General features: G+C 49.1%; 1 protein-coding gene across 3 annotated transcripts; it reads right to left on the bottom strand.

The window, feature by feature from the left end:
* Positions 1 to 292: 292 nt before the first annotated feature.
* Znf648 (zinc finger protein 648) lies at positions 293 to 16,467 on the bottom strand. Of its 3 annotated transcripts, XM_048809885.1 has the most exons (4): positions 10,680 to 16,464; positions 5,898 to 6,039; positions 2,864 to 2,954; positions 293 to 2,694 (listed from the first exon to the last, which is right to left on the bottom strand). In XM_048809885.1, the coding sequence occupies exon 4, from the start codon at positions 2,632 to 2,634 to the stop codon at positions 1,204 to 1,206; it is 1,431 nt and encodes a 476-aa protein (XP_048665842.1). In that variant the 5' UTR covers positions 2,635 to 2,694; positions 2,864 to 2,954; positions 5,898 to 6,039; positions 10,680 to 16,464; the 3' UTR covers positions 293 to 1,203. The 3 variants fall into 3 exon arrangements, with proteins under 3 accessions (XP_048665842.1, XP_048665841.1, XP_015347534.1); XM_048809884.1 differs by having other exon boundaries at positions 293 to 2,954; positions 10,680 to 16,467; XM_015492048.2 differs by lacking the exon at positions 10,680 to 16,464 and having other exon boundaries at positions 293 to 2,954; positions 5,898 to 9,320.
* Between the last annotated feature and the right edge of the window lie 11,114 nt (positions 16,468 to 27,581).

The raw sequence follows: 27,581 nt of genomic DNA, 5'->3' as shown, positions 1-27,581 counted from the left end.
TGTGACACTGGGTTTGATTCTCAGCACCACATATCAATAAATAAAAATAAAGGTCCATTGACAATTAAAAAAAATTAAAAAAAAAAAAACTTCAAAATCTCTTCTTTATAGATGTCAAAGAGCATTTTTAAAAAAAGAACTATTGACTTCACCAAAATCAGTATACATATCAATACATGGCTATCAGTAATGCAAAGTTTGAATAATCCCATTAAAAGACAAAGGTGAGTCATGAAGACTTTCATACCTGGTTTTAAGGCTTTGAAACCAAAACAAACAAGCCAACAGGCACTTGGGCAAAGGATGCTTTATTTGCTTCAAATCAGACCTAATGATCTAGGCAAATTTAAATGAACCCAAAAGTTTTCATGAGCCAGTTCAGCCTATCTGGAGAAATTTCTGTGCTTCCCTGTAAATGGGAAGAAAAAGCCAATTCCTCTGCAAATATTACATATGATTAAACTTGCAGGGTGGGAGCAGAAAAAGAGGTAGACAGAGAGGATGCACATATGAATTTTGTGGGTGGGACGCAGGCTGTTCTGAACTTCCAGGATAACTGATCCTTAAACATAGGACATATCCCACCCCCAACCCCTTTATAAGGTAAAGGCCTTTTCCACTTCAAAGTCAAAACTCATGGAGACATTTCCCAAAAGTAAAGTCATTTCATCAGTGAACTGAAAGGACGACGTGTCTATATGGGATTCAGTTACCCCAGTTAGGCTTTGTTCTTTATAAGAGCTCATCACAGGGACCACTTCTGGGATTCCTTTATTGTGTAAAAACCATACATGCCTTCTCAGTATTTACGTATGGCTTTGAGGGCAGGACAGGATAATCTTTTTCCTCTCTGTATTCACAGTACCCAGCAAATAATTCTATATATAGTTTCTGATTTATTGAGGTCCCCTGACCCAAGGAACTCAGCTATTGACCATCTCCTACTCTTCTATTTCACTCTTTTCATATTGCATCTGGCTCTGAGCCACGGAAGACAGGCGTGAATTCGCACAGAGCCATCCTTGTGGTTCCTTTCTATGACAACAAATAAAATATGGAGACAGACCACCCTGGGACCAGCAATCCCCGGGAGACAGCTGACCAGTGAGGCTGGCTGGTCACACCATGTGGGGCCCTGAGAGAGGGTTCCAAGCAGTGAGGTTCCTCGTGTCTGCCTCCCCCGGGAACTAGCCAACTGCGCCCTCACTCATCAGAGGAGGAAGGGATGGGCTCCTTTTTGCAGGTGTCATGCTTGGCTCGGTGTCGCTGGAGGTGGTTGGAACGGGTGAAGGCCTGACCACAGTCCTCACACTGGTAGGGCCTCTCCCCGTTGTGCATCCGGATGTGCTGAGCCAGCTCCGACGCAATGCGGAATGCCCTGCCACACTCGGCACACAGGAATCCCTTCTCTCCAGAGTGAATCTGTTGGTGCCTCTTCAGGGTGGAGGAGCGGGCAAAGGCCTGGCCACACTGTGTGCAAGGGAAGGGCCTCTCACCGGTGTGGATTCGCTGGTGGCGCACAAGGCGCGAGGGCTGTGCGAAGGCCACACCGCAGTCAGCGCACTTGAAGGGCCTCTGCCCTGTGTGCAGTGTCTGGTGCTCGTACAGGTTGGAGGATTTGGTGAAGCACTTGCCACAGGTGGGGCAAGGGAATGGCCGCTCGCCAGAGTGCACGCGCTGATGCTCCACCATGCGGCTGGCCACTGCGAACTCCCGGTCACAGGCGGAGCAGCGGAAAGGCTTGGCGCCCAGGTGCGTGCGCTGGTGGCGCAGCAATGATAGCGGCTTGTTGAAGGTCAGGCCGCACTCGGAGCACGGGAAGGGCTTGTTGTTGCTGTGCATGTTGCGCTGGTGCTTGCGCAGGTCCGAGGAGCGCACGAAGGCCTTCCCGCAGTCTTGGCATGGGTAGGGCTTCTCTCCCGTGTGGGTGCGGATGTGCTTGCGGTGGTCCGAGGACCAGGTGTAGGCCTTGTCGCAGAAGGGGCACCGGTAAGGTCGCTCGCCCGTGTGCAGGCGCCGGTGCTGCTGGAGCGTGCCCCGGTGGGAGTAGGCCTTTCCGCACAGCTCACAAGCGTAGGGCTTGGCACTGCCGCGTCCTGCAGCTCCAGGCAGCTCGCGGGGCTTCTGGAAGGCCTCTCCGCCCCGCAGGCATTTGTAGGGATGCCCCTCTGCCTGCCTGGGGTCTGGCTCAGCAGCTGGGTTCTGGTCTTTTCTGCTGCTCCGCGCTTTTGCCAACATTGCAGCTGCCAGACAGGCTGGATTGGCAGATCCCTGGTCCTGTGCCTTTGTCTCTTGTGTAGGGAGATCCCAAATGCTATCTGTTCCAGGAAAACACTCCGGAGAGTTGTCTGGAGATGTGTCTATATCTTTCTGTGCACAGAAATATTCTTCATTGTCCAGGAAGCTGGATGGGACATCCAAGGATGTGTCCTGGTTTGCCTTGGAGCCTCCATCATCCCCCACAGGTAGTGAGTCTCTAGGAGATTGCAAACGACCGACCAACTTGTGTGAGAGGCCCCTAGGAAGGGCACCCAAAGCTGCACCTGCTTCAGGGTACTCCTGAGTCAGGGTGATCTTTGACTCCTCTCTTTCCCAGCTGATCTTTCCAGGCATCTCTATAGGTTTCTCCCCCATGTCTCCAGCACTAACAGGATCAGAGAAGCTCTCTTCCTCCTTGAACGAGGGACTCTGCCACTGCAAGTCAGGATAATGGTGATTTACTGGGGAGCTGCCCCTTGGAGGAGCCTGCTCACCAGGGTCCCCTGTATCTCCTGCCTCCCCACCATCCTCATCTTCACTCTTTAAGTTCATGCTCAACATCTGGTTGTCATGAGTCAAGCTGCCAAGGGACCCCTTGCCCCACCTTTCCTGGGAGTCCCCTTCTGCCATGTTGTGCAGCAGGAGCTTCTGTTGTCTGCTCTTCCAGGGAAGAACCTTTGCTTGGCTCAGGATACCTGCAAAAAGGGAGGTGTGAAGAGGAAATCACAAAGAGTGTACTTAGACTTTCATAACCAGAGGGACTGAGGTTCTCACTATAGCTCTGTTTCCAACTGGTAACCTGCCAGGCGTGTTGCTGAGCCTCCCCAAGGGCAGGAGGAGCTGGGCCCTGCTGAAAATGCCTCAGTCATCCTTGTTCCCTTTGGAAATCCCACTTTCTAGAAGCCCCAGATAGCCATGCTGTCAAGAATGGTCAGGGGCAGGGGGACTTTTGCTGGGTGCCAGCTGTGTCCTGCTCAGTCCAGGGTGCTCACACCTCACAGGTCACACAGGTCCTCTGTGGGCATGATGAAGGCTAGATGAGAAGGCAGGACTCGAGCTCTGGGCATCCTTAGACACTCTGACATTGTTCCCCTGTCTGGAACCTGAACACCAAGCTGTCCCTGATAGGAGTGCAAAGGTGCTGTCTGGTGAAGGTGCCAGCTAGGGCCACCTCCCAGGCACTGAGCCGTGTAGGTCATCTCCTCTGAAGACAAGGAGTAGCCCCTAGGAGTATGGAGTCAAGTCAAGAGGAAACCAGGTGGGTTCCCCAAAAGATACCAGCTGCCCCTCACTGCTTGAGCAAGGCTTCTCAGGTCTGCAATGAAGAGCCCCTGACAGCCAGGGAGCGTGAACGTAAACACCCACAGACAACGTGAACTATCAGAAATAATGCTTTGTCTTAAACATCCATGAGAATTCATGCTCAGTGCCATGTAATAAACATCTAAATTACCTTCAGTTGAAATGCTTAACCTTCCCTCCAAGTGTGCCCCATGTACCCCACACATCATGTACTCCTGGCATACCCCCACACAGCACAGGAGTGCATGTTCCCCAACTTGAGCAGCCCAGCATAAAGGCTTTGACAGCGAGGTACCAGACACAGGAGCCATCTGGGTTTTATTTTCAAATTGATTTTATTTTAGCTTGAAGACACAGGGAAAGCCTGCCAAGGGTTGGTTAATAAGCATTGCTTTTGTGAGTGACACATTTAACAGGAATTGCTGGCCTGAGAGGCCAGCTTCTGAGGGCCTCCCAGGGAGGTCAGTTGCTGACAGAGGGCTGAGTTTGCACTGGTCTGGAGGGAACCTTCTGAGAATCCCAGAAGCGTTAATATTAACAGTTCCCATTTTTCTGGGAACACATTAGGAGCCAGGAACTATGTTGAGCACTTTGCAAACATGCCTTCATTTAGGACTTCCAGAAACCTTTAAGATTGAGGCTATCATTATTATATTATTCTTTCCATTTTATAGGAAAGGGCACTGAGGCTTGCCTGCTCAAGGCCACACAGCTCACAGACAGCAGCCCTCTAATTTCTTTCTAATTCCAAGACCGTTATGTTAAGACCTGTGGTGCCATACCACCTCCCAGCTGTGGCCTCCAGACTGAGCCTGCCCTGGGGTTGGGCCCTGCCAAGAGTGGCCACAGCATCCTGGGGGGAAGAGCACTGCACTCTGCAGGCATCAAAGCCCCTTGTGTTTCTGGGCCAAGGGATGCTGGCTGCAAGGCCTCACTGCTGGGTTCCTCCCTGTTCTCATTGACCCAGATTGCCCTTCGCCGGAGAGAGAGCCCAGGGCCGACTGTCAGAGCCAGGACACATGCTGCAGAGACTGCTGCCTGGGGTGGTCAGGAGTGTTAGTCACCGAGTATTTACCTTCTGCAAGCTCTTTCTCTGCCTCCACCACCTTCCCCTGCTCTCTCATTGGCGCGTCCTATTAGGTGTCCCCGTCTCATCAAAGTGTCTTCCCCCCTTCCTGTTTGCTCACCACACAGTTTCTGCTTGTGGAGTGGGGAGCAGACAGGGGGAATCCTCACTTTCTACTCTGGGTACAGAAGCCAGAGTAGAAAAAAAGGAAGACACACTGCAGTCACGACTGGATTCGGGGTCTCACGTCCTTTTGTCCCCTATGCCCTGGGTCACTCCTCTTACCTTGAGGCTCTATCCCCATAAGCTGTCAGGGTGTAACTGGCACTCTTTTGACAGGAAACCAAGTTTGTCATATTTGTATCATAGCAAATCTTAGAGAGGAGAGGTACGTACGTGCATGTGTGTTATTCATAGAGGGGACACAAGACCAGTCAACTTTATATGACTTACAGACTAGCATGCTTGATTAGGAGCTGTGGTCCCCAGCAGGTACAGCAAAGGGACTTGTATGCAAATAGATTTCTGAAGTCTCTTCCTCTTTCTGCGACACACCGTGCGCGTTCCTGTGGCACCGTTCCACAGACTCTTGCGTCACTCCTTCCCCACCCCATACCCAGCACACACATACCCTGTTCTCCACAGCCTGTGACTGACTCCCTGCCTCTGTTCCACCGAGGAGCCTCCTCAGGACAGCACACAGCCTTCAACCAACTAACTCCTTCTCAGGAGGCTGACAGGAGATGGCCTTTTTCCGATCAGGGTTCCCTCCTCTGACTGAAGCCATGGCCCCAGCAAAGACATACATCCGGCTTTCTCCCTTCTGTAGTTGCCCAAGGCTCTCTCTCTCTCCACCATCCAGAAAACTAGGAGGAGGGCAGGGGCCCAGAGTGGGATTTTTCTGGCAAAGTCTGCATAAATATACCTGGTCAGGAAGAGGAACAGTGATGCTATGGTGTAGCTGGCCCCTCTGCTCTCCAGATGTGCTGGCCCCCTGAGGCTGTCAGAACACAGCCCTTTCCTGGAATTTCGCCCACACCCTCCAGCCAGCAGTGACTGTGGTGCAGCCTCCAGCTCCCCGACCTCATACGTGGACACTGTGCAGAAGCCTGCCCCAGGCTTGTTCTAGCTCCTGGCCCCGGCCCCTCTCCCTTCGCCCCTTCCCGACTGCGCTAAGTCCATCCCAGGCAGCCACCTCCCACATTCTCCTCTGCCCACTGCCTTCAAGCCTTGCTCTTCACTTCTGGCTGGGACACAAACAGTTGCTTACCTGGAAAATGCAGACAGCGACGTGGGGGCCCCCTGCCCTGGCTTTTGTCACATGTGGTCTCTCAGCAACAGGAGCCAGAGTTTGGTACAAATTAGCAGAGATGGTGTCTCTGTCTCTCACGCTTTTGTGTCCAGTCCAGCAGCTGCAGAGAGAGCCTCGGGAGGTGGGGCCAGTGTAACACTCTCAACCTTCCTGCCCGCATCCCAGAGAGCAGCCTGGGAAATACAGTGGGGCTGCCCTCTCACTGCCTGAACCGATCCTCAGGCTCCCTCTGCTCCCGCCTTTCCTCCCTGCCTGAGCCAGCATTCCTCCCTCCTCCTCCCTCCCTGGAAGGTTGCTCAGTCCTCCTGCAGGTGGCCCTGCGCCTCCAGTTCTCTCTCACACCTTCTTCCCACAGGGCAAGCTGTCCATCCTTCACTCCTCTCCTGGTGTGTCTATAGGCCACTTGTCACAGGTCAGCCTCTGGGGGTGCATGTCGTCCCCCCGCCCACCCCAGGCGCCAGAACATCACTGGGAGCTTATAATATCACTTCCCAGGTTCCGCTACCCACCTTCTGCAGAGCTGTGGGTTGAGCAAGGAGTAGGGTCCCACAATTCTTCACAGTGGTCCAATCATTGTCTCAAAGATGCCCATGACCGCTTAGCTGGGGTTCAAGGAAATAGTTTCTGTCCTAATTCATACAGGTCCAGGCCTGCCTGGGACCTCTCTCCATCTTTTAAGCATTGATTTTACATAGGTTCAGTTTGAAGAGTATTCATTCTGAATGCTCACCCTAATAGGAGATAGGAGTATTGTAACCGAGATGTCACTAGGTGGCCAAAAATTTATTGGTTGATAGTGAGGTTCTGGGGCTGTCTGACTTTGGGCAAGTTACTCAATCTCTGCGTGCCTCAATTGCTCATCTGCAAGATGTATAGTATCACCATCCTGAAGGTCTTTGAAGAATTAAATAAGATAATGCATGTAAAGAATTATTGATGTCATTGTTGTTTCCTAGGGCTCCTGTTCCATCCCATGGCCCTGTTAGGGCTGTGACTCTTATAGGAATACTGACACCCAAGACGTTGTTCTGAACAGCAATTTTCTCAGTGTGATTAGAAAAGCAGTTTCCTGTGCCCCTTGGTGATTTACAGGAGTGACTTCCAAGGGAGGAAGCAGGTAGCTGAGACATGTCTCACAGTCTCTGAACAGCTAGAACAGGGTTCAAATTCTGCTGTTCATGGAGCCCCTGAAGTAAAGTGCAGAATGCAGCAGGTGTGGATACACACCATTTGGGCAAAAAGATCCTAGCAGTCATCCATCTCTCAAAGGGTCAGCACTCAAACAAAGTTGGCATCAGGGGAAGATGTGAGCTGAGGAGAGTAGGGAATATTTAAAACATCTCCTAAAGTAACATGGGCGGGGGGACACAAACCCACCCCAGTGCTGTTGTTCAAAGTGGTCCATGTGACCAGCTCATAAGAGTTGGGTTTTAGATATCTTTAGCATGAAAGCACCTATTTCCCCACAAATGGGTAGAGGAGCCTGTGGATGGGAACATAGGAGCTGGGATGAGTGTGCATGCCCCCCAACTCCAGCCTCAGCAGGGCATCCATTGAGCAACAATCACCAGTGCCAACACTGTGCCAATACACTGTGGCACTCTCCACGAATCCTCACCACATCCCAGTGGAATAGCCATCATGAGTGTTAGCCTCATTTGTAAGTTGAGAATACTGGGCCAGGCATCTCAAGTACCTTAACCAAGGTCACAGACACACTGTTACTATGTAGTGAAGCCACAATTTGAATCCGAGATATCAGGGTCCTCACCCTTAGCCATGACTGCACAAGATCCCCACACATGGTCCCTGCAGAGCCTTCATGCTTGGCCTGTGCCTCACTCCACCTTCATTCTCTCCTGGAAACCCTTAGTCTCTCCACCCAAGGCTGTGTGACCATGCGTGTATGGTCTATGCTGTCATTATCCTGAAGGATATTCTTGTCCCTAAGCTGCCCAAGAGATGGTTTCCACTTATACTGTCCATTCTCATCAGCCTTGACAACCTAATTGGCATCACACTTTCTTTCTGTAAACTGTAACAACTGACTAATTACCATACGCTGTGGGACCTCCATGTTAAATTGCCCAGATGGCATCTGCTTGGTGTTCAAAGCATGCTGGAGTCACTATCTCATTGGGATGGCGTAGGTCACCTTGGGGTATAAGGGAGCAGGAGTGACCTGGAACCTACTTATGTGGAGAGATACTGGGAACTCCCTGGGTCACCTTCCTGAGATGCTCCCCAGCCATCTTTCAAATCCTGTTTGGAAGTGTCATGCACCTTTCCTGCATATGATTCTTCATTATGCTAATGAGTTGCACATTGCAGGCTGATCAAGCCTTAGGCCAGAATTCTGGAATCACTTTCTTGTCCTGAGTCCCTTTCCCTTTTGACAGCATAAGAACATTCACAGTCTTATATAATCATTGTAACAGTCATTGTAAAGACCACCAGGCATCGAGAGTTTAAGGGCCTTTCCCCAAGCCATATCTTTTTCCTTCTTTTAAGGAAAACTTCTAGAATCTATATAATTCTGTCTAGTCCCTTAAGTATGGGAACAAGGAAGGTGTTATTTTAATTTGTTTATTATTTACAAGTTTTTTTTTTTTGTGGTGCTGGAGATTGAACCCAGGGTCTTGTGCATGCGAGGCAAACAATCTGCCAACTGAGCTATATCCCAGCCTGTACGTCTGATTTTTAAAATCTGGCATTTCCCTTGAGCTGTCTTAGTTGGAAGTGGTGAAAAGAAGGTTCTGACTACCTGTCTGTCTGGAAAGTGGGGAGAAGGGAGAGATTGAGTGGGGAGCGCAACGTGCCAGAGAAGATGAGGAATGTCAGCCTCTTGCTAGGCACAGTGCCTAAGCTCAGCCATGTTGTCAACCACACAGGTGGATGACTGGAGCTGTGTGGCATGGCGGAGAATGGGGCACACTGGCCCTCGATCCTGAAGGATGCCTTCTGCTCCTTGCTGAATTTGTGAACATGGTACATCTGGACGTTGGGCTGTGCTGTGATTCCAAGGGAACTTGTGAAGTTTCCCCAGTTCAGCGGCTAAGGCTCTGAACCCAGGCCCCATTCCCTGCAGTTCTTCCTCAGATTCTGTGGTCAGGTGTCAGCACAGGGCCCTGGTTAAGCTGCTTTCAAATACTGGGGACAGCTGGTGAAGAACCATACCATCTAGTTCTGCCTTGGCCCTTCATCCTCCTTAAAGAAGATTCCTAGAGCCACTTAAACAGCTCACGCATGGTAGAGACTCTAAATACTGTTCTTCTCTCAGGCATTAAACATTGTTGAGTAAGAATATACGTGCAGAACACCAAATTGTAGGTGAAACAGGACTCACAATTTTTAGTAAGACACACTCAGCTTTAAATCCCAATTCTGCTTAATCTTGGCCTTGGTCAATTAACTTCTCTGAGAATAGGACCACCCCCCCATCCCCCACACACACCACCCAACTGTAAAATGGGAATAATGGCAGGGTTGTTGTGAAAATAACCTGAAACCATGTATTTAAAGTGTTTAGCTGAGTGTTAGCACTATAATGATTTTTAAATGAAACATAACCCTAATTTTTGTCCTAGAGCTGGTAGGAGCTATCTGATGCCTTTGCCTCATGCCTGCTTCTCCATAATACTGGCCCTTAGCTACTCCGCTTCCAATAGGTTATTTATTTATTTGGTACTAGGGAATGAACCCAGGGGTGCTGAACCGCTGAGACACATCCCCAGCCCTTTTTCATATTTTATTTAGAGACAGGGTCTCACTGAGTTGCTTAGGGCCTTGCTAAGTTGCTGAGGCTGGTTTTGAGCTCACAATCCTCCTGCCTCAGCCTCCCAAGCCACCAGGATTATAGGTGTGCATCACCAAGCCTAATCTGCTTCCAATAGAGTATCATGCACCAGGCTCTGGTTCTGACTTCCTTGCCCCAAACATTCTCATTTAGAGATTGGCCAAACAGCACTTCTGGGGAAGACTAGCAATGCTCCCGGAGCAGTGATCTAGTAAACCTGGCCCTTCATAGTGTGCTATGCTCAGCACATATGGCGATAAATGGCAGAGATGGTAGATTTATGCTCTAGACAGGATGATAGGATGTGCCATGACTCCTCCTGCAGCACAGTGCCAGGTGGAAGCCCTCCCCCTTCCCAAGTTCACACCACCTGCCCCTGTTGATGGCTACACAGCAATGTGACTGAATGTGCCTATCAGGCTACCAGAATAAGTCAATTTCTGCTACTTGCTATGTGACAGCAAGTGAGATCCTTAGTGCCTTTATGCCTTAGTTTCTTTATCTGTAAATTATGGTTAGTAATAGCATCTACTTCAGAGTTTGGGGGATTTCATGAAGTATTTTGTGGAGTCCAAGGAATATGCAATCAATATGAACTAATATATGAACTAACTATAACAATATAGTTCAGGTTGGAGGCTCATCTCTACCTCTAGTCAAAGCAGGAGAGAACACCACCTCTGGTCTCCCCTGAAACTTTCTCCTAAAGCTAGTCCAAGACCACACATAATGAATGAGCTCTAAGCAGGTCCCAATGGAACCCCTTGGGTGAGCTCCAAGACCAGCCCTCTATAAGCTTCTCAAGACACATACCATACTGTAACAGCCTGCTCAGATGACCACTACAGCCACTGGCCCCTGCTATGGGAGGAGGAACTGCAAAGAGTGGGTGGGCACCTCTGAAGTTAATAGAACCCTCAGGGCACAAAAGGCTGAAGGCTTACCTTCTCTGTGAGCATAGCAGCACATGTCCTTGGCCCAGGGAACGCATATCTTTCCAGGTCACATAGACTTTGGGCTTTGCTCCTCCACATTTCTCCTTGCGCTTACTACTTTGTTGAAAATGAAGAAAGAACACTAAAAGAAAAGACTTTTCAAAGTCTCCTATAATTTACTTTAGCTTCTGTATTTGCTGATATTTCCAGGCTCAGGGATGGAAGTTCTGAGGAGGTTAGAAGGGAAGATACTACATGATTTTAATTAATGAGAAAATCAAAACAAAGCCATCTGAACTCTTGCATCAGTGGGAACCCCTTAAACTGAGGGTTCTCATTGGCAATCTCTTTCACTGAGGATTACCACAGCCCTGGGGCATGATGAAATTGTTAGAAATTACAAAATTTAAAGAGCATCAGACCTCAGAACTTTAAATGAGGAGATCTCAGAAATTGTTTGATAGAATCTCTCTGTTTTACAGAGGTTGAAATACAAGTATCTATTTATTTGTTCCATCATTCATTTATTCATTCATTGAACATTTGTTGAGCTTTGTTATAGCAATGATTTCAAACAGTAAGAAATAACCTACAAACATATCAGGGAATAACTTTTAGTGATGACAACCAACATTGTTTTTTACAGTAGAAAAGAGTATATCAAAGTATCTCACACGTATCCTAGCAATTTATTGTTTTCTGTATTTTTGTTCTAGTTTTATATATATACAATATGTGGGGGGTTATAATGAAAACTATATTTCATATTCTGGATCGCTTTGATTCTTGTTCAAAAACATTTGAAAAGCACTGTGTTTTATATCAACCCTGATGTGCATAAAGTGTAACCTGGACCTGTTAAAGATGAAGATTTCAGAGCCACACTCGCAGACTCTTTAGGTCCAGGTGAGCCTAGAATCTGCATTTTAACAACTCCCTGATTGACTCTGAAGCATGAATCCTAGGTACACCAAGGAGAAGCCAGACCCTGAACTGCTGGGACAGAGAGGATCCAGGCCATGTCTTGCTTCACAGGGCTTCACAGTGTGCTGGAGAATTTGGAGCCATCTGCAGACAGTTCTGCCCTGGGCAGGCAATGCTGTCAGTCAGCCAGAAGCATGAGAAAAAGGCTTTGGCTGGGCTTTTGGAAAGTCTTCTCCAGAGATATAGCTCTTGAATTGGCCTTGAAGGATGAGTTTGAGTTTGCCAAGCAAAGAAGAGGAGAGCCGGAGCCTCGCCCCATCAGGATTCCTTCCCTAGTCCTGGCTCACTTTGCTCGAGGCGCTGCTGACTCCCGGCTCTCGGGCTCCCCCTGTGGCTCACACGAACATTGCCGCTGTAATTCTGGCTTCTGTGGAGCTGCTGTGGAGCTCCTGGCTCCCTTGTTCTCCCAGGTCACACCATCGCCAGGTGCTGGCCAGGGTACAAGGGGCCTTTTCTTTCCAAGGCCCCCATCTCACACACACACACACACACACACACACACACACACACACACGCCTTTCCGTGCAGCTGTCTCGGCTGCCTGAACACAGAGGTGATTCACAGGAGAGGAGGAAGGCTGTTGAGGTTCCAAAAAAATACACCTCCCCTTTCCTCTTCAACTGCTGCACTGAAGAGAGCTGGAGAGGGCCTCTCTTCATAATGCTCTGGCCAGGGGTGTGAAGCCAGGTTTCTTGAAAGAAATTCCCAGTGGGGCTGCTGGAATGCAGAATTCCTCTGAATGCATGGATTCTCCTGGCCAGGGTTGAACCGGGGCCTGGTCCAGTGAGCACGTCTATGCTTTGGAAAGACCATGAAAACCTCTGGCAGATCTAACGGGGAGTGGGAGTGGGGTGGGTATAAAGACACAAACAGTATTATAAGTAAGGTATAAAAATATAAAAGCATTCTGCATGGTTTTATGCCATCACATTTGAAAATGACAAAGAAACAAATTACATTCTTGTGCATATATAAACAAAATCTTGCATATAGAATAAAAAGTGTCAAGAGTCTGGAAATGGCTGGGCCCCATGGGGTGCAAGTGCATTCACACAGAGACAGAAACTCCATCTTCCTATCCCAGGTGCTCCAGCCAGTGGAGGAGGGGCGGAGGTTGATGGCTGCAGGTAGGACTGCTGTGAAGAACCTAGAGTTGTCTCTTTTAGGCTCTTCTCTCTCTCTCTCTCTCTCTCTCTCTCTCTCTCTCTCTCTCTCTCTCTTCCTTCAGGAGAGGAGGGACAATAAGTGATGGCAGAGACCCTGTGCACAGAGACCTGCAGTCCTTCTTTATCAGGAGAAACGGGATCACTGAGGAGCCCAGAACTCTCCTGCAAACTCGTGGGCTGCCTTCATGCTCAGCAAGGTGCAAGGGAAACTAAATCAGAGGCCCAAAAGCACTAAATCAGAGAAAGGGAGGGAGCTGGGAATGCTGTCATAATGCCTGCCCCCTGGCCTGTCTCCATCTCAAGGATGCACCTGTACAGGGGCTCAGCACCTGTGTGACTCCAGGGTGCATGCTTATTCTTACTTACCATCACAGGGCAATTTGGGAGACAGACCTGAGTTCTTGTTCAGGGAAGTCTCTTTCCCTAGACCCAGGCAGCCTATTCTCCTATTAAGCGATCTTCCACCTTAAAGGTTGCTCCTTAGTTAAGACCCAACTGTAGCTTCATTTGGTCCCAATGACACTGTCTTGGTACCTTCAGTGGATGTGGGGGTTTCCCAAGCCTCTGCAGCTGCATGTTTCCAGGCATGCACTGGCTTCTTAGGTGGCTTGCTCCACCCACCTACTCTTCCTCTTAAAAGGTGAAGAAACCCCCAAGCTTTGGAAAAGCACTCAGGAGCAAGCTGTGGAGTCAGGAAGGCTTGCATGCTAATCCCTGCTCTGTCACTGGCTGGTTGTAAGACCTTGAAGAAATGCCTTAACTTCTCATAGCCCATCTGCGCAGTGGGGTAATGGTACCTAGCTCACAGAACTGCTGCATGCATTATGCAGATGTGCATTCTGTCATCTCATGGCACTGTGCAAGAACTTGTTGTCACAGGATTTTGATCTAGAGGCATAGAAAACATGGAGACCTGCAGGTGAAAAAAACGGAAAACAACTGGAGTCCCATTGCTATCTCTGAACCCTCTACTGAAGTCAATATTTGATGACATTTGTAGGTCTCCTCAAACGTGGCTCCCAACTGAATGCAGTGTTCTTGGTGCACCTGTCTAACCATTACAAGCAGGAAACACCTTTCCTTTTCTAGTCCTCTCTCTTGGACTAGCAGTATGCATTGGCCTTGCTAGTGTCATAAGAACCTGACACAGAAATCATGGCATCATATCTCACCCATGCTGTATTGGGGCGGCTGGACTTCTGGATAAATTTATAGGAAGCAGCACCTGAAACAGAGTTTGGGGTATGAGACATTTCTTGGAGACTAACATCTCTAAAGGAAAGGGGGGTCAGGAGGATGGAGCAGAGGAAGATGAGACCCACCTGGAAGGTAACTTTGGAACATGCCTTCCTGTTAGAGTATCTAGCATGGATTTAAGAGGTCCCGTCACTAGATGCAGGAGCCAGGGAAGGGCATGATCCTGGCCTCTGAGCAGCTGAGGCAAATTTTGAAGGAGCCGATAGTCAGAGGGTGTCTGCTGACCACATCCCTGCACAGCCCAGCTAGTGCTGCCTTGGAGGGGAATGCAGCAGCGCAGCTCCATGACCTCTGTACCCAGGAGTGGCACCGACAGTTCTTATCTCATATCTCAGCCTGGCCCGAGACGCTGCTGGTGGGACGTGCTGCCGAATGTAACAGGGACCTTTCCTTTCTTCCTGCTTCTTCCCCTCCTTGCCCAACTTCTGGAAACCCTTCTCAACCCATGCCCTCTTCACTTTCTCATCCCATCTACTCTTTAAGTCGGCCATCCTCGGGCATCCACAGTCCCCTTAACTGAAACTGGAAATGATCTCCATCTGAAAAACGGCAGAAGGTACCTTTTGCTGGCCCTGGCTCAAACTCTCAGCCTAGTCAGCAAGGGTGGCTCCAGGCTCCTTCTCAGAACCATTCCCTTTCTTGCCTTCTTTATATGACACCATGCTCTCCCCATTTCCCTCTCCCAGCCTTCTTCTCCCTAAATATCAGCATTCTTCAGAATTTTACTCTAAGCTCTGTTTTCCTCTCCTTTTCTTCTCTTCTTCCTCCTCTTTTCTCATTTGCTTTATCTTTCTTCTCACCCTCTACTCTCTGTTCTCTCTACACTCTCTGTAGATGATTTCATTCATTCATGGTCATAAGCTTAAATTCCATCTGTATTCTAAAACCCATCTCTGAATTCTAGATTTCTATATTCAATTGCCAATCTTTGCTCGTGCTTAAAACTTAACCACTCAGAGTTCTCTAAACCTCTTCTTCCGCCAGCCATTGCCATCTCAATAGATGTCACCATCAACCATGGAGCTGGTTCAAAACCCTAGGAGTTATCCTTTTTACCCTGATTTTTCTTAGCACTCCTGTCTCATGGATCAGCACATCCTGTTTGTCTCCCTGTTTGCATTTTGCTCCCCTATAATGTAATCTTCACACAGCAACCACAGTGATCTTCGTGTAAGTCAGGACTTTGTTCATCAAATGTGTAGCAAGCACCTGCTGTGAGCAAAACACTGCTCTAGAGCCTGGGGATATAGCAGGGAAATTTTTTAAAAGGAAGGAAGGAGAAGATAAAGAAAGATAAAAAATACTGTGCTTACATAGAGCTCTCAAAAGACAGACTGAAGGGTCCTTTAGATGGTGATGAAGTCTGTGCACTTCTATGGAGAAGAATGAAACAGGGATGGGACCTTGGAGAGGACAGGGTGGGGAGCAGGCAGAGGGTGATCAGGAAGGGTTTCCAGGTGAGTTTCAGCAAACACCTGAAAGTGAAAGGAATGAGCCATATCACTTTCAGGGACTGAGGGAGAGCTCTTCCTGGAAGAATAGGAAGAAATGCAAAGGCCCTGAGTTCAGATCCTGCCTGGAATACTTGAGGGACAACAAAGAAGCCAGCATAGCTTAGGAAGGACACCAGGAAAGGCAGTCAGAGAAGGGGTGTGATTATGCATGACTTTGAAGATTATGTAAGGATAAGCTTCATCTGGAGTGAAATGGGGACCATTCATTCAGAGGGTCTGGAATAGAGGGAGGCATCAAGTCCTGAATTTAACAAATGTTTGCTCAGCACCTACTGTGTACCAATGGCTGTTTTAGGCTTTAGAGTTTTATTAGAAACAAAACACAAATTCCAGCCATCAGGAGCTAATAGGGGCAGATTTGTTTGGTGTGAACAATGTTTCCACTCGGAAACACTGAACAGGATGCAGGCATTAGAGTGGATACAGGCGTCTGGATTTCAAGAAGGAGGTGTAGTGGAAAGTAAAATGTAAGTGATCAGTAGATGGAGTGCTCTAAAGCCGCAGGATTATGAGTCACCAAAGGAAGATATTCAGCAAAGAGAAGTGGGTCAAGGGCTGAGATTTGGATCAATTCAGAGGGGGAGGTGAGAAATGCCCAGAGAGGTGAGAAAAAGTGAACAAAGGATTCAAAAGGAACTCAAAAGGATGTGATTTTCTGGAGATCAAGGGAAGGAAACAGTTCAAAGAGAAGGAAGTGGTCCATTATGTCCAATACTGCTGAGAGTTTATGTTAATAAAGATTGAGAATAGACCATTTGATTCAGCCACCTGGGATTAAAGCCTGATTAGAGCAGACTTAATTAAGAGAGGAGAGGAATAGTCAATGGGTGTAAACAGATCCTCCAAGGAGTTTTACTATGAACGGGGAAAGAGAAATGAGAGGGTATCTTTGAGGAAGTAAGAAAGCATAAGATCCAGGTTCAGAGCAGCAGGCTGTCCACCCACAGTGATGGGAGGAAGATATAAGATCTTAGATGCAGGTGTGTGGGTAGAAGGGCAGGGTGAGCAGAAGGAAGTTCTCCTTCTAGGGCTGACCAAGGTCATCAACTGAGATGGAGGGTGTGGGAGGAGGTGTGGGAAGTCTGAAGAGAAAAAAGTTATGAAATGTCCATGTGGGAGAGTGAATGAACCCATAACTACCAATCAGCATGAAAGGTCCACTGGAGGTGAATAGTCCTGAGTTAAAGTTAGACCAGCCAGAAAGAGCCTGTGCTTCCCTCCTGCCATGGTCCGCTGTGTGGGTGCAAGCATGGAGGAGGCTCAGGCCAGATTAACTGTGGCTTAGAGTTTTGTCAAACCAATGCCAGGAAGCTACAGAACATTGGTGAAAATGAGGGTATATGAAAAAGAGGTGATTAAAGTGATAATCCAGGAAATGTCAGCCCAGTCTCGTGGGGAGAGAGAACACAAAGGGAGCAGAACAAGTTCAAAGGTCAGGGACCCCACCATGTCGAAGGAGTGGTGGTGGTGGAACTCAGAGGCAGCAGGCAGGGAGTTGGGAGGTGCTTGTCAGAGAGGACCATGCCCAAAATTGAGATTATGGAAGAGACACAGCTGTTAAGGAAGGCAGGCTCTAGATTTTGGTCATTTGAGTATTTGAGAGAGTGGAGGATGAGCTCTTTGGAAGAGAGAAGCTCGGCACTCAGGGAGATGAGAAGCCAGCTACGTGGGGCTTCAGTGCCAAGCCTGGTGACAAGGTGGGCTTGGCCAGAATGGTGTTAGTCAATACCGTGTCACTGTAGTAAATATCCCCTTCAATAGCAATGCCACAAGGCCACAGTGACCTAACTTGACCCCACTGGATCCCACCTCTGGAAGGTTCCATGGCTTCCCAATGGCGCCATGGGCTGGGAGCTTCTGGAAAATGCTTGCATGCTGCAAGCCAGGTGCTGTGATCCACGGGGAGAATGAGGGGAAGTGAGGTGGTATTTCTGGGAGACTGCCCTGAGAGATGGCGGATGCTGAAGCTGATGGGTTGATATTCAAAACTGGGCAGTGCTAAAGAAGAGGAGGATGGTCTGAAAGAGCTGGGAGAGATGAGAAAGACACCTTTCTGTCTCATGTGGAGTCGTTTCCTCCAAGAAACCTTGTTAAATACCCTCCTTACTCCAGGGTGCTGTGCTCCCTCCTTACTCCAGGGTGCTGTGCTCAGCGCCGTGGAAGCCGTAGCAATACATTCACATCTTCCGCTCACAAGCAGTTCACGGTCTGGTAGAGCAGACAAAGAGACAGGCAGGTGGTTTGGGATGTGCTACAGGCCACGACAGGATAAACAGAGCAGGTGGGAGCTCGCAGGAGACACTCTTACCTCAGCCACGCTGGTGGAGGGGGAGATTCAGAAAATCGCTAAATGCAGGCCTGAGGGATGAACAGGAGTCAGTCAGGAGAGGTGGGCGGCTGCTGAGGGGAGGTGGGAGCTGCGAGTCCTTCTGGGGGGGCTGGGGTACAACAGGGTGCAGCATTGACCAGGGTCAATGTTCCTACTGAGGCAGGAACAGTGGGACACACAAGGACTGTGGCTCTGTCCTGGGGACTCTGGGGGTCATTGAAGGATGAACTTTCATCTTTAGAAGGTATATAGCTGAAGAATGCTGGGAATTATGAACAGAGGCAGAATATTATCAAACTTAACCTCCATCTGATGTTTGGCTCCAGATGACCACAACCTTCTGGGTGGATGCTCTTGCAGGGGGTAGGTGGGGGTGGTTGACCAGGATCCCAGAACCACCACAGCTACAGAACACAATGGACTATTGGCTTCCCACCCACCAACCAGATAGTTTCATTAACCAGCCTTGAGATTGGTACACCTTCTCCATTCAATTCTCATGCCAAACAGTCAAATAAAAAGAAAGAATTAACTGGAATCAATGCAAACTTTCCCAATAAGATTTCATATTCCTCTCTCTGATTTCACACCAGAGAATAATGTCCTGAGGTCTTGGAAGGTCTTGGTCATTGCTTCCATTTATAAGGGCTTACCAGGCGCAAGGCCCACGTTACATCACAGGGAGGTAGTTGTTTCATCACAGTTTTATGCAAGAGGAAACTGAAGCACAGACAAGTTAATAAATTGCCCTTTGTCACAAAGCTAATAAATGTTGGAGCAAAGTTTGGAACCCAGGTCGTCTCACTCTAGAGCCCACATTCTAAACCAGTGATTGTTCCACCTCTAAATCTGGTGCCTCTTAAGTCATCAGAGGAAGATTATTCGTTCCAATGGTGTGAGTGTGAGGCCTGTTTCACATACGACACACCATTGGCCAGAGTGCTTCACTTATGGGACACTTGCTCCTGACCAGGCCCAGGGCCTCTGGGGAAGAGCTCTGTGAGGGTGGGTTGCAGAAGGCTGACTGCCTTCTGGGCTTCTGCTGGCCTGGCCAGAAAAGATCTTAGTAATCATCTGTGTCCAGTACTTTGCAGGCCACAATCAGCAGGTAGCTTTGGGTCCCTTCCTGTGCCTTTCTCCTGGCATATACACACACTGTGACAACACACTGGTCACACATTGTGTGTCTCTGCCACTCGGTGGTGGAAATGCCAGTGCCTCTGGAGACAGTCAGGAGGGACTTTGGGGAGCATTTGGCTCAAGATAAAATTTTCTGGAAATACAATATTGATCCCAGGGGCGACCTTTCCTATTTCCTTCACTGTGAGCTCTGCCTTTCCCCATTCTCCAGGGAGTGGAGCTCCGGCTCCCACCACCCCTGCCTTGGTCCTGGGAGAAGGCCTGGAGCCTGCAAGAGCAGATCTGCTGTGTGGTCCAGGCACACCTTGCACATGCCCACATGAGCCCCTTTTACACACTCTTCTCACCACCTAAAATCCTCTGTCTTCCTCATCCCTTCCCTCTTTCCACATTTCAAAATCTCAGCCATGAAGACTTTTCTGCTCACTCCAATAGCCCCGGGCCTATCTCTCCCTGATCTCTTGCAGCTCGTTAGTTTATTCCCATAGACTCTTAAAGATTCTTTAGCTCACCTTCCTTGTTCTGACCCCAGAGATTAAACTGAAGCCCAGAAGGCAAGTGATTCACCCCAAATCCCTCAGGACCTTACTGGCCTCCTTGTAACTTTTTCAAGAATAGAGGCCTTGTTGCCTTGACCTTCTTGATATCTGTGACCTATAAGAATCTGCCATAAAGCCTAGTGCGCAAGAACAGCGAGTTCCTTTATTTTCTCATCATGACTTGGCCTTGCATTTGAATCCTTCATAGGGCCAAGAGATCTTGTCATTGGGCATTTGTCCACATGGGTTAGCAGGGGGTCATCTGGGCTCTCCCCAGGTCGAGACTAATAAGTCCCTCTGCCATCCTTGGAACCTGGCTGGATGTCCAGAGGGTCCAGGCACTATGAAACCACTTCTCTCTGGGGTCCAGATCCTTCTCTGGAATGGTTCAGGGACCATCATGGGAGGTGGCTCAGAACCGTCTCCTGATGCTGGTCTGGAGAACTCTCTACCAGCAGGAGAAGCTTTCTCTGCCTCTTGCTTCCTCGGGCCATGCTGCTCCTTCCCTGAAACCCTTTTGCAATGGACCTAGAAGATCCCTAAAATTTAAAGTCTAATTATTATCAGCTGATAATAATTTCCCCTTTCTCTTTATCTTCAAGCCCACCTAGAAACCAGGGAGGAATGTTCGTATTCCACCACTTGGTGGTGTGGAGAGGGCAGCAAAAACATGGGTTAAATTTAAAGCAATGAGGGGCTGGAGCTGTAACTCAGTGGGAGAGCGCTTGCCTTGCACGTGTGAGGCACTGGGTTCGATTCTCAGCACCACGTAAAAATAAAAAAGTATTGTGTCCATTTACAACTAAAAATTTTATTTTAAAAAAAGCAATTATACTCAAACAGCCAGAATAGCTCATCTTCCTAGGCCTTTTGTCTGGAATCTTCTTTCCCATGATTCCCCTGGCTGACTCTGACTCATCTGTAAGGACTCAGCTCAGACCTCACTTGAGGTGTAAATCATCTATAATCACGAATCCCTCTCCCTGCTTTGTGCAGGAGCGTGGCCTTGTATCCTTGCCCTCTGCTTTTTCACTCCTATCAGGTGTTTCACATGCTAAATTGAACTAAATTTGAAGTAAGGTGGTAAGTGAGGAAGATTTGCCATTTGATTGTTGACGGGAAACCCAATTAAAATGAGAGGCATTAAAAGAAGCATATGATCAGGGGACACTCCTTCTCAGAACAGGGCATTTCAAAGGCCCAACAAGAGAGAGAGAGGGGTCACACCAGGCTTCCCTACATGGGGCTTCTATTTCCACCAGGGACTGGGAGAATGCAGGACATGCCTAACAATGACCAGCAGATGGCAGCATTGACCTTCAGATGAGGGACTCCCTAAGCAAATGAGCCCTTTCCAGCCTAGGAGGCCATCAGCAGGAGGCTTCCGTAGACTGGTCCAAGAGTGTGAGGCCTGGGCAAGGCCAGGAAGCCTGATGCCCTGCACAAAGAAGGGATCCATAACTATTTGTGGATCCAAATGTGTCTTATACCAAGGCTTCTAGAGACTCTGCATGCTTCTCGAAAGAAGAAAGGGGGAGAAGAAAGAAGAAACAGACTCAGGTTTTAACCTGGAGCCACAGGATCAGAATACCTTAGGGATCCCAAGGTGCTTCTGAAAGAAGCAGGCAAAATTCCCCTTTGTGTGATCAGTGTCCAAAGACCCTGCTTTGCAATCCCCAAATTGAGTTTATCCATCAAGAAAATGGAGTGGTGGCCCACGGCCCACTTCCACCCTTCCTCTGGGTCCTCTCCCTGGGTCCTCCCTCTGGGATGCTGGGTGGGGAATCTTCACCAGTCCAGCAGGAGAACACACAATGGCTCCCTTGCTTGGCACAGTGCTGCTCTCGATGGGCATGCCTCTCTTCTTTCTTCAGTCCTAACACCTTCACCCCCACTTCTAACAGTTGAGTCTTCCCTCAACCTTTTTATGAGTGTTCAGAAAATGGGGTAGCCAGGTGGCATGTGTGGTCACCTCTCAGGCAGGCAGTATTTTCCAGAGTCCCTCAGGAAATGGAGGTCACAGAGGGCGTCTTGGTGTTGACAGCGGTGAAAGTTGATGGGCTATCTGTGCATGGAAAATCTGGGCTGGGGTGGCTGGCTTTTGGTTTTAACAACAAGCCCTTACATTGCTGCTCCTTCTTCCTGCAGCCTCCCCAAATCACTGCCCATGGAGGCCCAGGCAGAAAGCTGCCAAAGCCAATAGAGCCTGGAGGAGGGAAGCCCAGGTGCCCGGGGTGCCACCTTGAAGGATCTGGCCTGGTTGGGACCGACTTTGGTGGGGCCAGCTCTTGGCAGCTCCCTGCACGTCCATTCACCATGTCCTGTTTCCAGGTCTTTGTCTATTCTGACAGAGAGTCTTTCCCACCAACATGCACCATTCAAACCTGTGTTTCAGGAAGTCATTTTTCAGATGCTACCTGGAGGTCCTTCTACCTCCTAACTCAGGTCGGTGCAGTGTTTTCTCCTCCTGCCCTGAGCATTTTCTTTGAATCTCCCAGGGAAGAAGGCAAAGGCAGTTTCTGTGTCTGTCTGCATCTTGATTGCACTGAGGATAGAGGGCACCGCATTACATGCTGCCCCCTCGGCCTCTGGTGCAGGGCCTGGTGAGAGTACGACGGGGGTGAGGTGGGGTGGAGGGGGACGCACAGTGTGAGTGCATGATGGGGAGGGAGAAGAGGAGACCAAGTTGGGGTGGACAGGGAAGGCTTCATTACACAGCTGGGAGCTCAGCAGAGCCCTGAGGGTGGATTACTGATTGAGTGAAAGCTTATTAGAGATTCCTTAAGTAAAATCGGTGCTGAGATTTTCTGGATGGGGTGAAAATGGTCCACGGGTGGGACAGGCCCATTGGGTCCATAGTCAACCTTGTGGGGGCTTCTGTCAGTCCCCAACACTTCCCCTGGAGTGTGTGGGATGCCAGGGCAAGGGAGTCTTTGGGCAACACGGCCTGGGTTCTCTCCCAGGACCAAGAAAGGACACAAGGCCCAAAGGCAGAGAGAGTGCTGGGGACAGAGACCCTCTCAGAGCAGATGCAGGACCCCAACCCAATCCTCGTCAGAGGCAGAGTAGCAGTGGGGCTGAGGCCTGACCCGAGCATGGCAAAGCAACACTCTAACATCAGCCAGGGAAGGCAGGAGAGGTGGGATGCCCAGCCTCCTCCCCGGCCCTGGAGGTGGATATTATCACCAACTCTGGGACTGCAACAAGTCCTCATCATGATGAATTTGGAGCCTTGGCTCAGTGAGGGATAGCTGTTCAGAGAAGACAGCAGGTTGGAAGGGGAAGGGGAGGGGCACAAGGTGAGTAAAAATCTCCTTCCCCTGTCTCGGCTCCACCCACACTTGCCGCACTTCTTTCTGAGCTTGCATAAGACAAGGAAAATTCACCAGGAATTCCCCTCGCAGCCACCCCGGTCAGTCCCTGAGGGTGGGGTGCTGCAAGCTCCTGACATGGCCAGCGTTCAGCCTGCCATGCTTGTTGGCCTCGCCCTTGTTGTCCAGGAAAAATAGCACTGGAGACAGGGTGCTTTGCCTTCTCCTGGGAGAACACACTCTTGATCTATATCTGGCGAAGCTCTGGCCAGCAAGTGCGTTTCTCCCTGCTTCTCCTTTCCTCCTCCTGGAGGGCCTCTCTGGCCTTCATCAGACTGCATTGCTGAGCTCAGTAAAACAAAGAAGCCATGACCATGTAGGAGCAGGCTGCTCTCTCTTCGAACCAGCAAACTCTGGGCATCTGGGCCAGCCATTGACCAGAGCCCCAGGGTGGGGCTCTGCCCCACACCACCTACTGCCTTCCATGAGTCACTCAGTCACCAGGAAGGCAGTCACAGGGAAAACAACCAGCCTTGTTGTCGTAGGTGGGCAGAGCTGGGATGCCACTCCAAGTCCTCCAAAGTCAAGCCTGTCGGCGGGACGGTAGGAGGAGGCTGTGGTGGTGACGCTGGGAGGGGCACCAGGAAGCTCAGCGGAAGTCCTGGTTTGCCATTTCTGACGTCAGCATCTTCTGATGCCCTTTCTTGGGCTGGGAGCTGGGAAGGGCAGAGGTAATGTGGTCAGTTCTGTGAACTCCCACGGAAGACAGTGCGGAGCTCAGGGGTGCCTTGGTAAACACTCGGCAGCTCTTTCCTCTTGGCTCAGCCCCAACTTGCACATCCCTGAAGCATCCACCCCTGCTTTGTGTCCACATCACTATTTGGTTCTTCCTTTTAAGGCATGACATTTACTTATGTATCTGCCCTCCTACCAGGAAGCCTTAGTTTCAGTTCTGACAATCAGCACAGAGCTCACTACCTGCCAGATGCCCCGTGAGCATGCTTGGAGCATCTTTGGAATGCTTAGGTTCCCAACAGCCTCCCAGAGGGGTGGGGAGCACAGAGCAGCTGCTGACTTGAGTTTCATGCAGTCCACCGGGTGCAAAGACACCCTGAATACTGTGGCAGGAGGGCACAACATTGGAGAACACTCAGCTCTTCCCCAGGGCACTACTGCCCACAGGGTGTTTACTTTGCACATCTGCTTGGGTGCCCACCCCAACTTATGCCTTCTCAATCGCAAGTCCTGGTTTGAATCCTAGTGTAGAGCCTGGCCCATCCCTGGGGTTGGTAAATGCCTGTGTGTGTGCCTGCTCCATGTCCGGGTCTGTGTGCCATTGCTGTCCATCATTTGCTGTACAACAGCTGCTTGGGCAATGTACTGCTTGGCCCCTTCCCTACACATCCTTGGGACAGGGGCCCCAGGGATGGATTATCCTCCTCATTTACTCTAAACATCTTTTCTGGAAACTGATCCTGGATCCCTTGGCTCTGAAGCATGGAAAGCCAAACGTGTAACCTGCTTTGATGGGTGGAGGAAAGGAAATATGCATTCTCTTTTAAAGAGCTTGAGAAATTCTCAGGGAAAAAAAAAAAAGTTAGCTGGCCTCCCATATCGACCCAATGGTACCTGGATGACCATATCCTCCTGTCCATTTTCTCCCTCACTTTCTTTCAACAAGCCACTACCTGGATGGGCACCACTCCAAGTCAAGTGTGAGAAAAATACCTCTTTCCTTCCACCAGGAGCTCCTTTCTTTCAGAGAAGCTGCTGGCTCTGCAGGGAACGATCTTGCAGATCGTTGGCGTCCTAGGCCCAGCTAAAGCTGCAGGAATGGACGGATTCTGTAGAGGATGAGGAAATCTCTCAAGTCAGTCCCAGGGCTCGTGATTTCTTCCTTGCTATGGTTTGTATGTGGTTTTCCCCCAAGGGTCCATGTGCTGGAGACTTGGTCCCGAGGGTGGCAGTATGGGAGGTGGTAAAACCTTTAAGAGGCGGGACCTAGTGCAAGGTTCTTAGGTCATGGGAGTTCTGAGCCTGGACCCACTCAACTCTCTCTGGCTTCCTGTATCAAGATATAATTTCTTGCTCCAGTACACACTCTTGTCATTGCCATCCACTGTGACGTGGTGCCGCCTAGAGGAGTCACAAGGCTGAGGGTGTGCCATGCCTTTGGACCTCCAAAACTGTGAGCTAAATAAACCTCTTTACTTCATAAGTAGCCTGCCTGAGGTATTTCATTATGGCAAAGAAAACCTTCCTAACATACTGCTTGATCTACTCCTGGATATTTGCTTGGGTGCCAGGTGATATGGTAGAAACCTTGTACACACTATAGTCCTTAAGAAGGTGGACTTGGAGCCAGTTAGGTTTAGATCAATCCCATGCATTGCCATGCACTATCTGTGTGATCTCAGACAAGAAATGAAGCTTCCATGGATCTCAATCCCCTCATCTGTAAAATGGGATTAGAAGAGGGGCCTCCTCACAGAGTTCATTTGGAGATTGAGTTTTTTATGTAAAGCACTTAGAACAATGGTTGACACTTGGCTAATGCTCTGTAAGTATTCATTGTTGTTAATATCAGTTTTTTTTTAATGTTTAACATCACTTCCAAAACGGGCAAACTGATTACCTTATTCCCATGTTATGCAGAAAAAGAAAAGAAAAACCACGCCAAGCCACTAATAACAGTTGGTCTAGGGTCGCAGGTCCCCAGCCATATCACCTGCCCTACAAAGACCCCCTGTTAGTTTCCTGATTCTGGGAAGGGGCAAGACACCTGAGCGAGGCCTTCTAGGATGCCATTTGTGGCTTCAGCCTGCCTGGTTTCCCTTCTCCCTCCACCAGACTCTTTCTCTCTCTCTCTGTCTTTCTTCTTTTCAGTGCTGGGGCTTTTACTCATCATCTCTCCTGGGAATGCTGGGTGTGTTTGTCTGCAACACAAAGGTGGCCCACAGCACAAGCCCTGCCCCTTGGTGGCCAGACATCCAGGTCTTCTTGCTGCCCCAGGTATAGGATGGACGAGCGCCTGCTTCTTGGCCTGACTCTGAGAGTCAAATGAAAAGCTTCTCACATGGTCAGGAGCTTGTTTCTGAAGCCCTCACTGAAGCTCAGACACTGGTCCCTCCCTCCGTCAGTTTACCCCTCTCCCCTCTCCATCTTAATAGGATCCAGCTGGCCCCTTTTCCAGCCCAGTAGCTGCCTCTGCCTTTCTTTTCTTTCTTTTTTTTTTTTTAAAACAGTTTTGTCACCCCAAAGGTAGGAAGTATGATGAGGGGAACTGTGAGGTGGACCTCATTGTGGCAGAGAATGGCTCAGGATGTGGAGACAGTGGACCGTTAGGAGAGTGCCCACTTCCTGACACAGCTCCTGATGGCTGAGGGAGACACCTATGCTCAAGAGAGAAGAGGTCAGCTCCTAACTCTCATAAAATGTAACCTGGGAAGGTGTCCCACAGACCTCCGGGGCCGGCAGATTTTCAACAGCTTCTCAGATCATTGGGAGTGCAGGCATCCAGCCAGCACATGGAGATGAGAAGGTGTGGAGAGGCAGGAAGGCTTTTGTTGTTTAGTCTTGGAAGTGGTCTATGTCACCTGTACCCACATATCCTTGGCCAAAACTCAACAGGCCTGTCCTAAACCAGACTGGAAAGCATAGCTCTTATTGGAAAGAACCTCCCAGCAATAGCTCCACACCATGAATGAACACATGATGGTGTGGAGTCAACCAAATGGGAATGCCAGCTGAGAGCTTACAGAATGAGGTTCAGTGATGTGATCTCAGCTTCTCCTGAAGTAGAAGAAGAGTGGGAGGCAAGATATGAAGAAGAATGGAGATATCCAAAAAGTTCTTCTAAAGAACATGCATCAGTAGATAAATAGGTCATTGTGGCCTCCAGAAAACTCTCAGATGAGCTCGGTCTTGAAGAAGCAGCATGTACAAAAGGTGACAAGAGTGGCTATTGACCAAAAACAACATAGAAATGTCAATATGGAGCAGTAAGAGCAACATCAGGAATGTTGAGCCAGCGTTATCTGAAAAATGTTAGCACAGAATTTTCCAAAGCTTTCTTTGAGCAGAATAAATGAGATTTACTGTCCGTATGGAACGGAGGGTGAGATGTTATGTCAGGAAAGCATTCCTACCCATTTCTTTTTTTTTTTTTATTGGTTGTTCAAAACATTACAAAGCTCATGATATATCATCTTTCATACATTTGATTCAAGTGGGTTATGAACTCCCATTTTTACCCCAAATACAAATTGCAGAATCACATCGGTTACACACTCACATTTTTACATAATGGCATATTAGTGACTGTTGTATTCTGCTACCTTTCCTATCCCCTACTATCCCCCCTCCCCTCCCCTCCCATCTTCCCTCTCTACCTCATCTGCTGTTGTTCAGTTCTCTCCCTTGTTCCCCCCCCCTTTCCCTTCACAACCTCTTATGTGTAATTTTGTGTAACATTGAGGGTCTCCTACCATTTCCATATGATTTCCTTTCTCTCTCCCTTTCTCTCCCCCCACTCGACTCTGTTTAATGTTAATCTTTTCCTCATGCTCTTCCTCCCTGTTCTGTTCTTAGTTGCTCTCTTTATATCAAAGAAGACATTTGGCATTTGTTTCTATTTTGTTTCCAATTTCTTTGTCGAAGTGAATGATTTTT

The sequence above is a fragment of the Marmota marmota genome, unplaced genomic scaffold (assembly GCF_001458135.2).
Source record: "Marmota marmota marmota unplaced genomic scaffold, marMar, whole genome shotgun sequence".
Lineage (NCBI taxonomy): Eukaryota > Metazoa > Chordata > Mammalia > Rodentia > Sciuridae > Marmota > Marmota marmota.
Note: the sequence above shows the minus strand (reverse complement) of the source record. Positions and strands in the feature narration are given on the sequence as shown.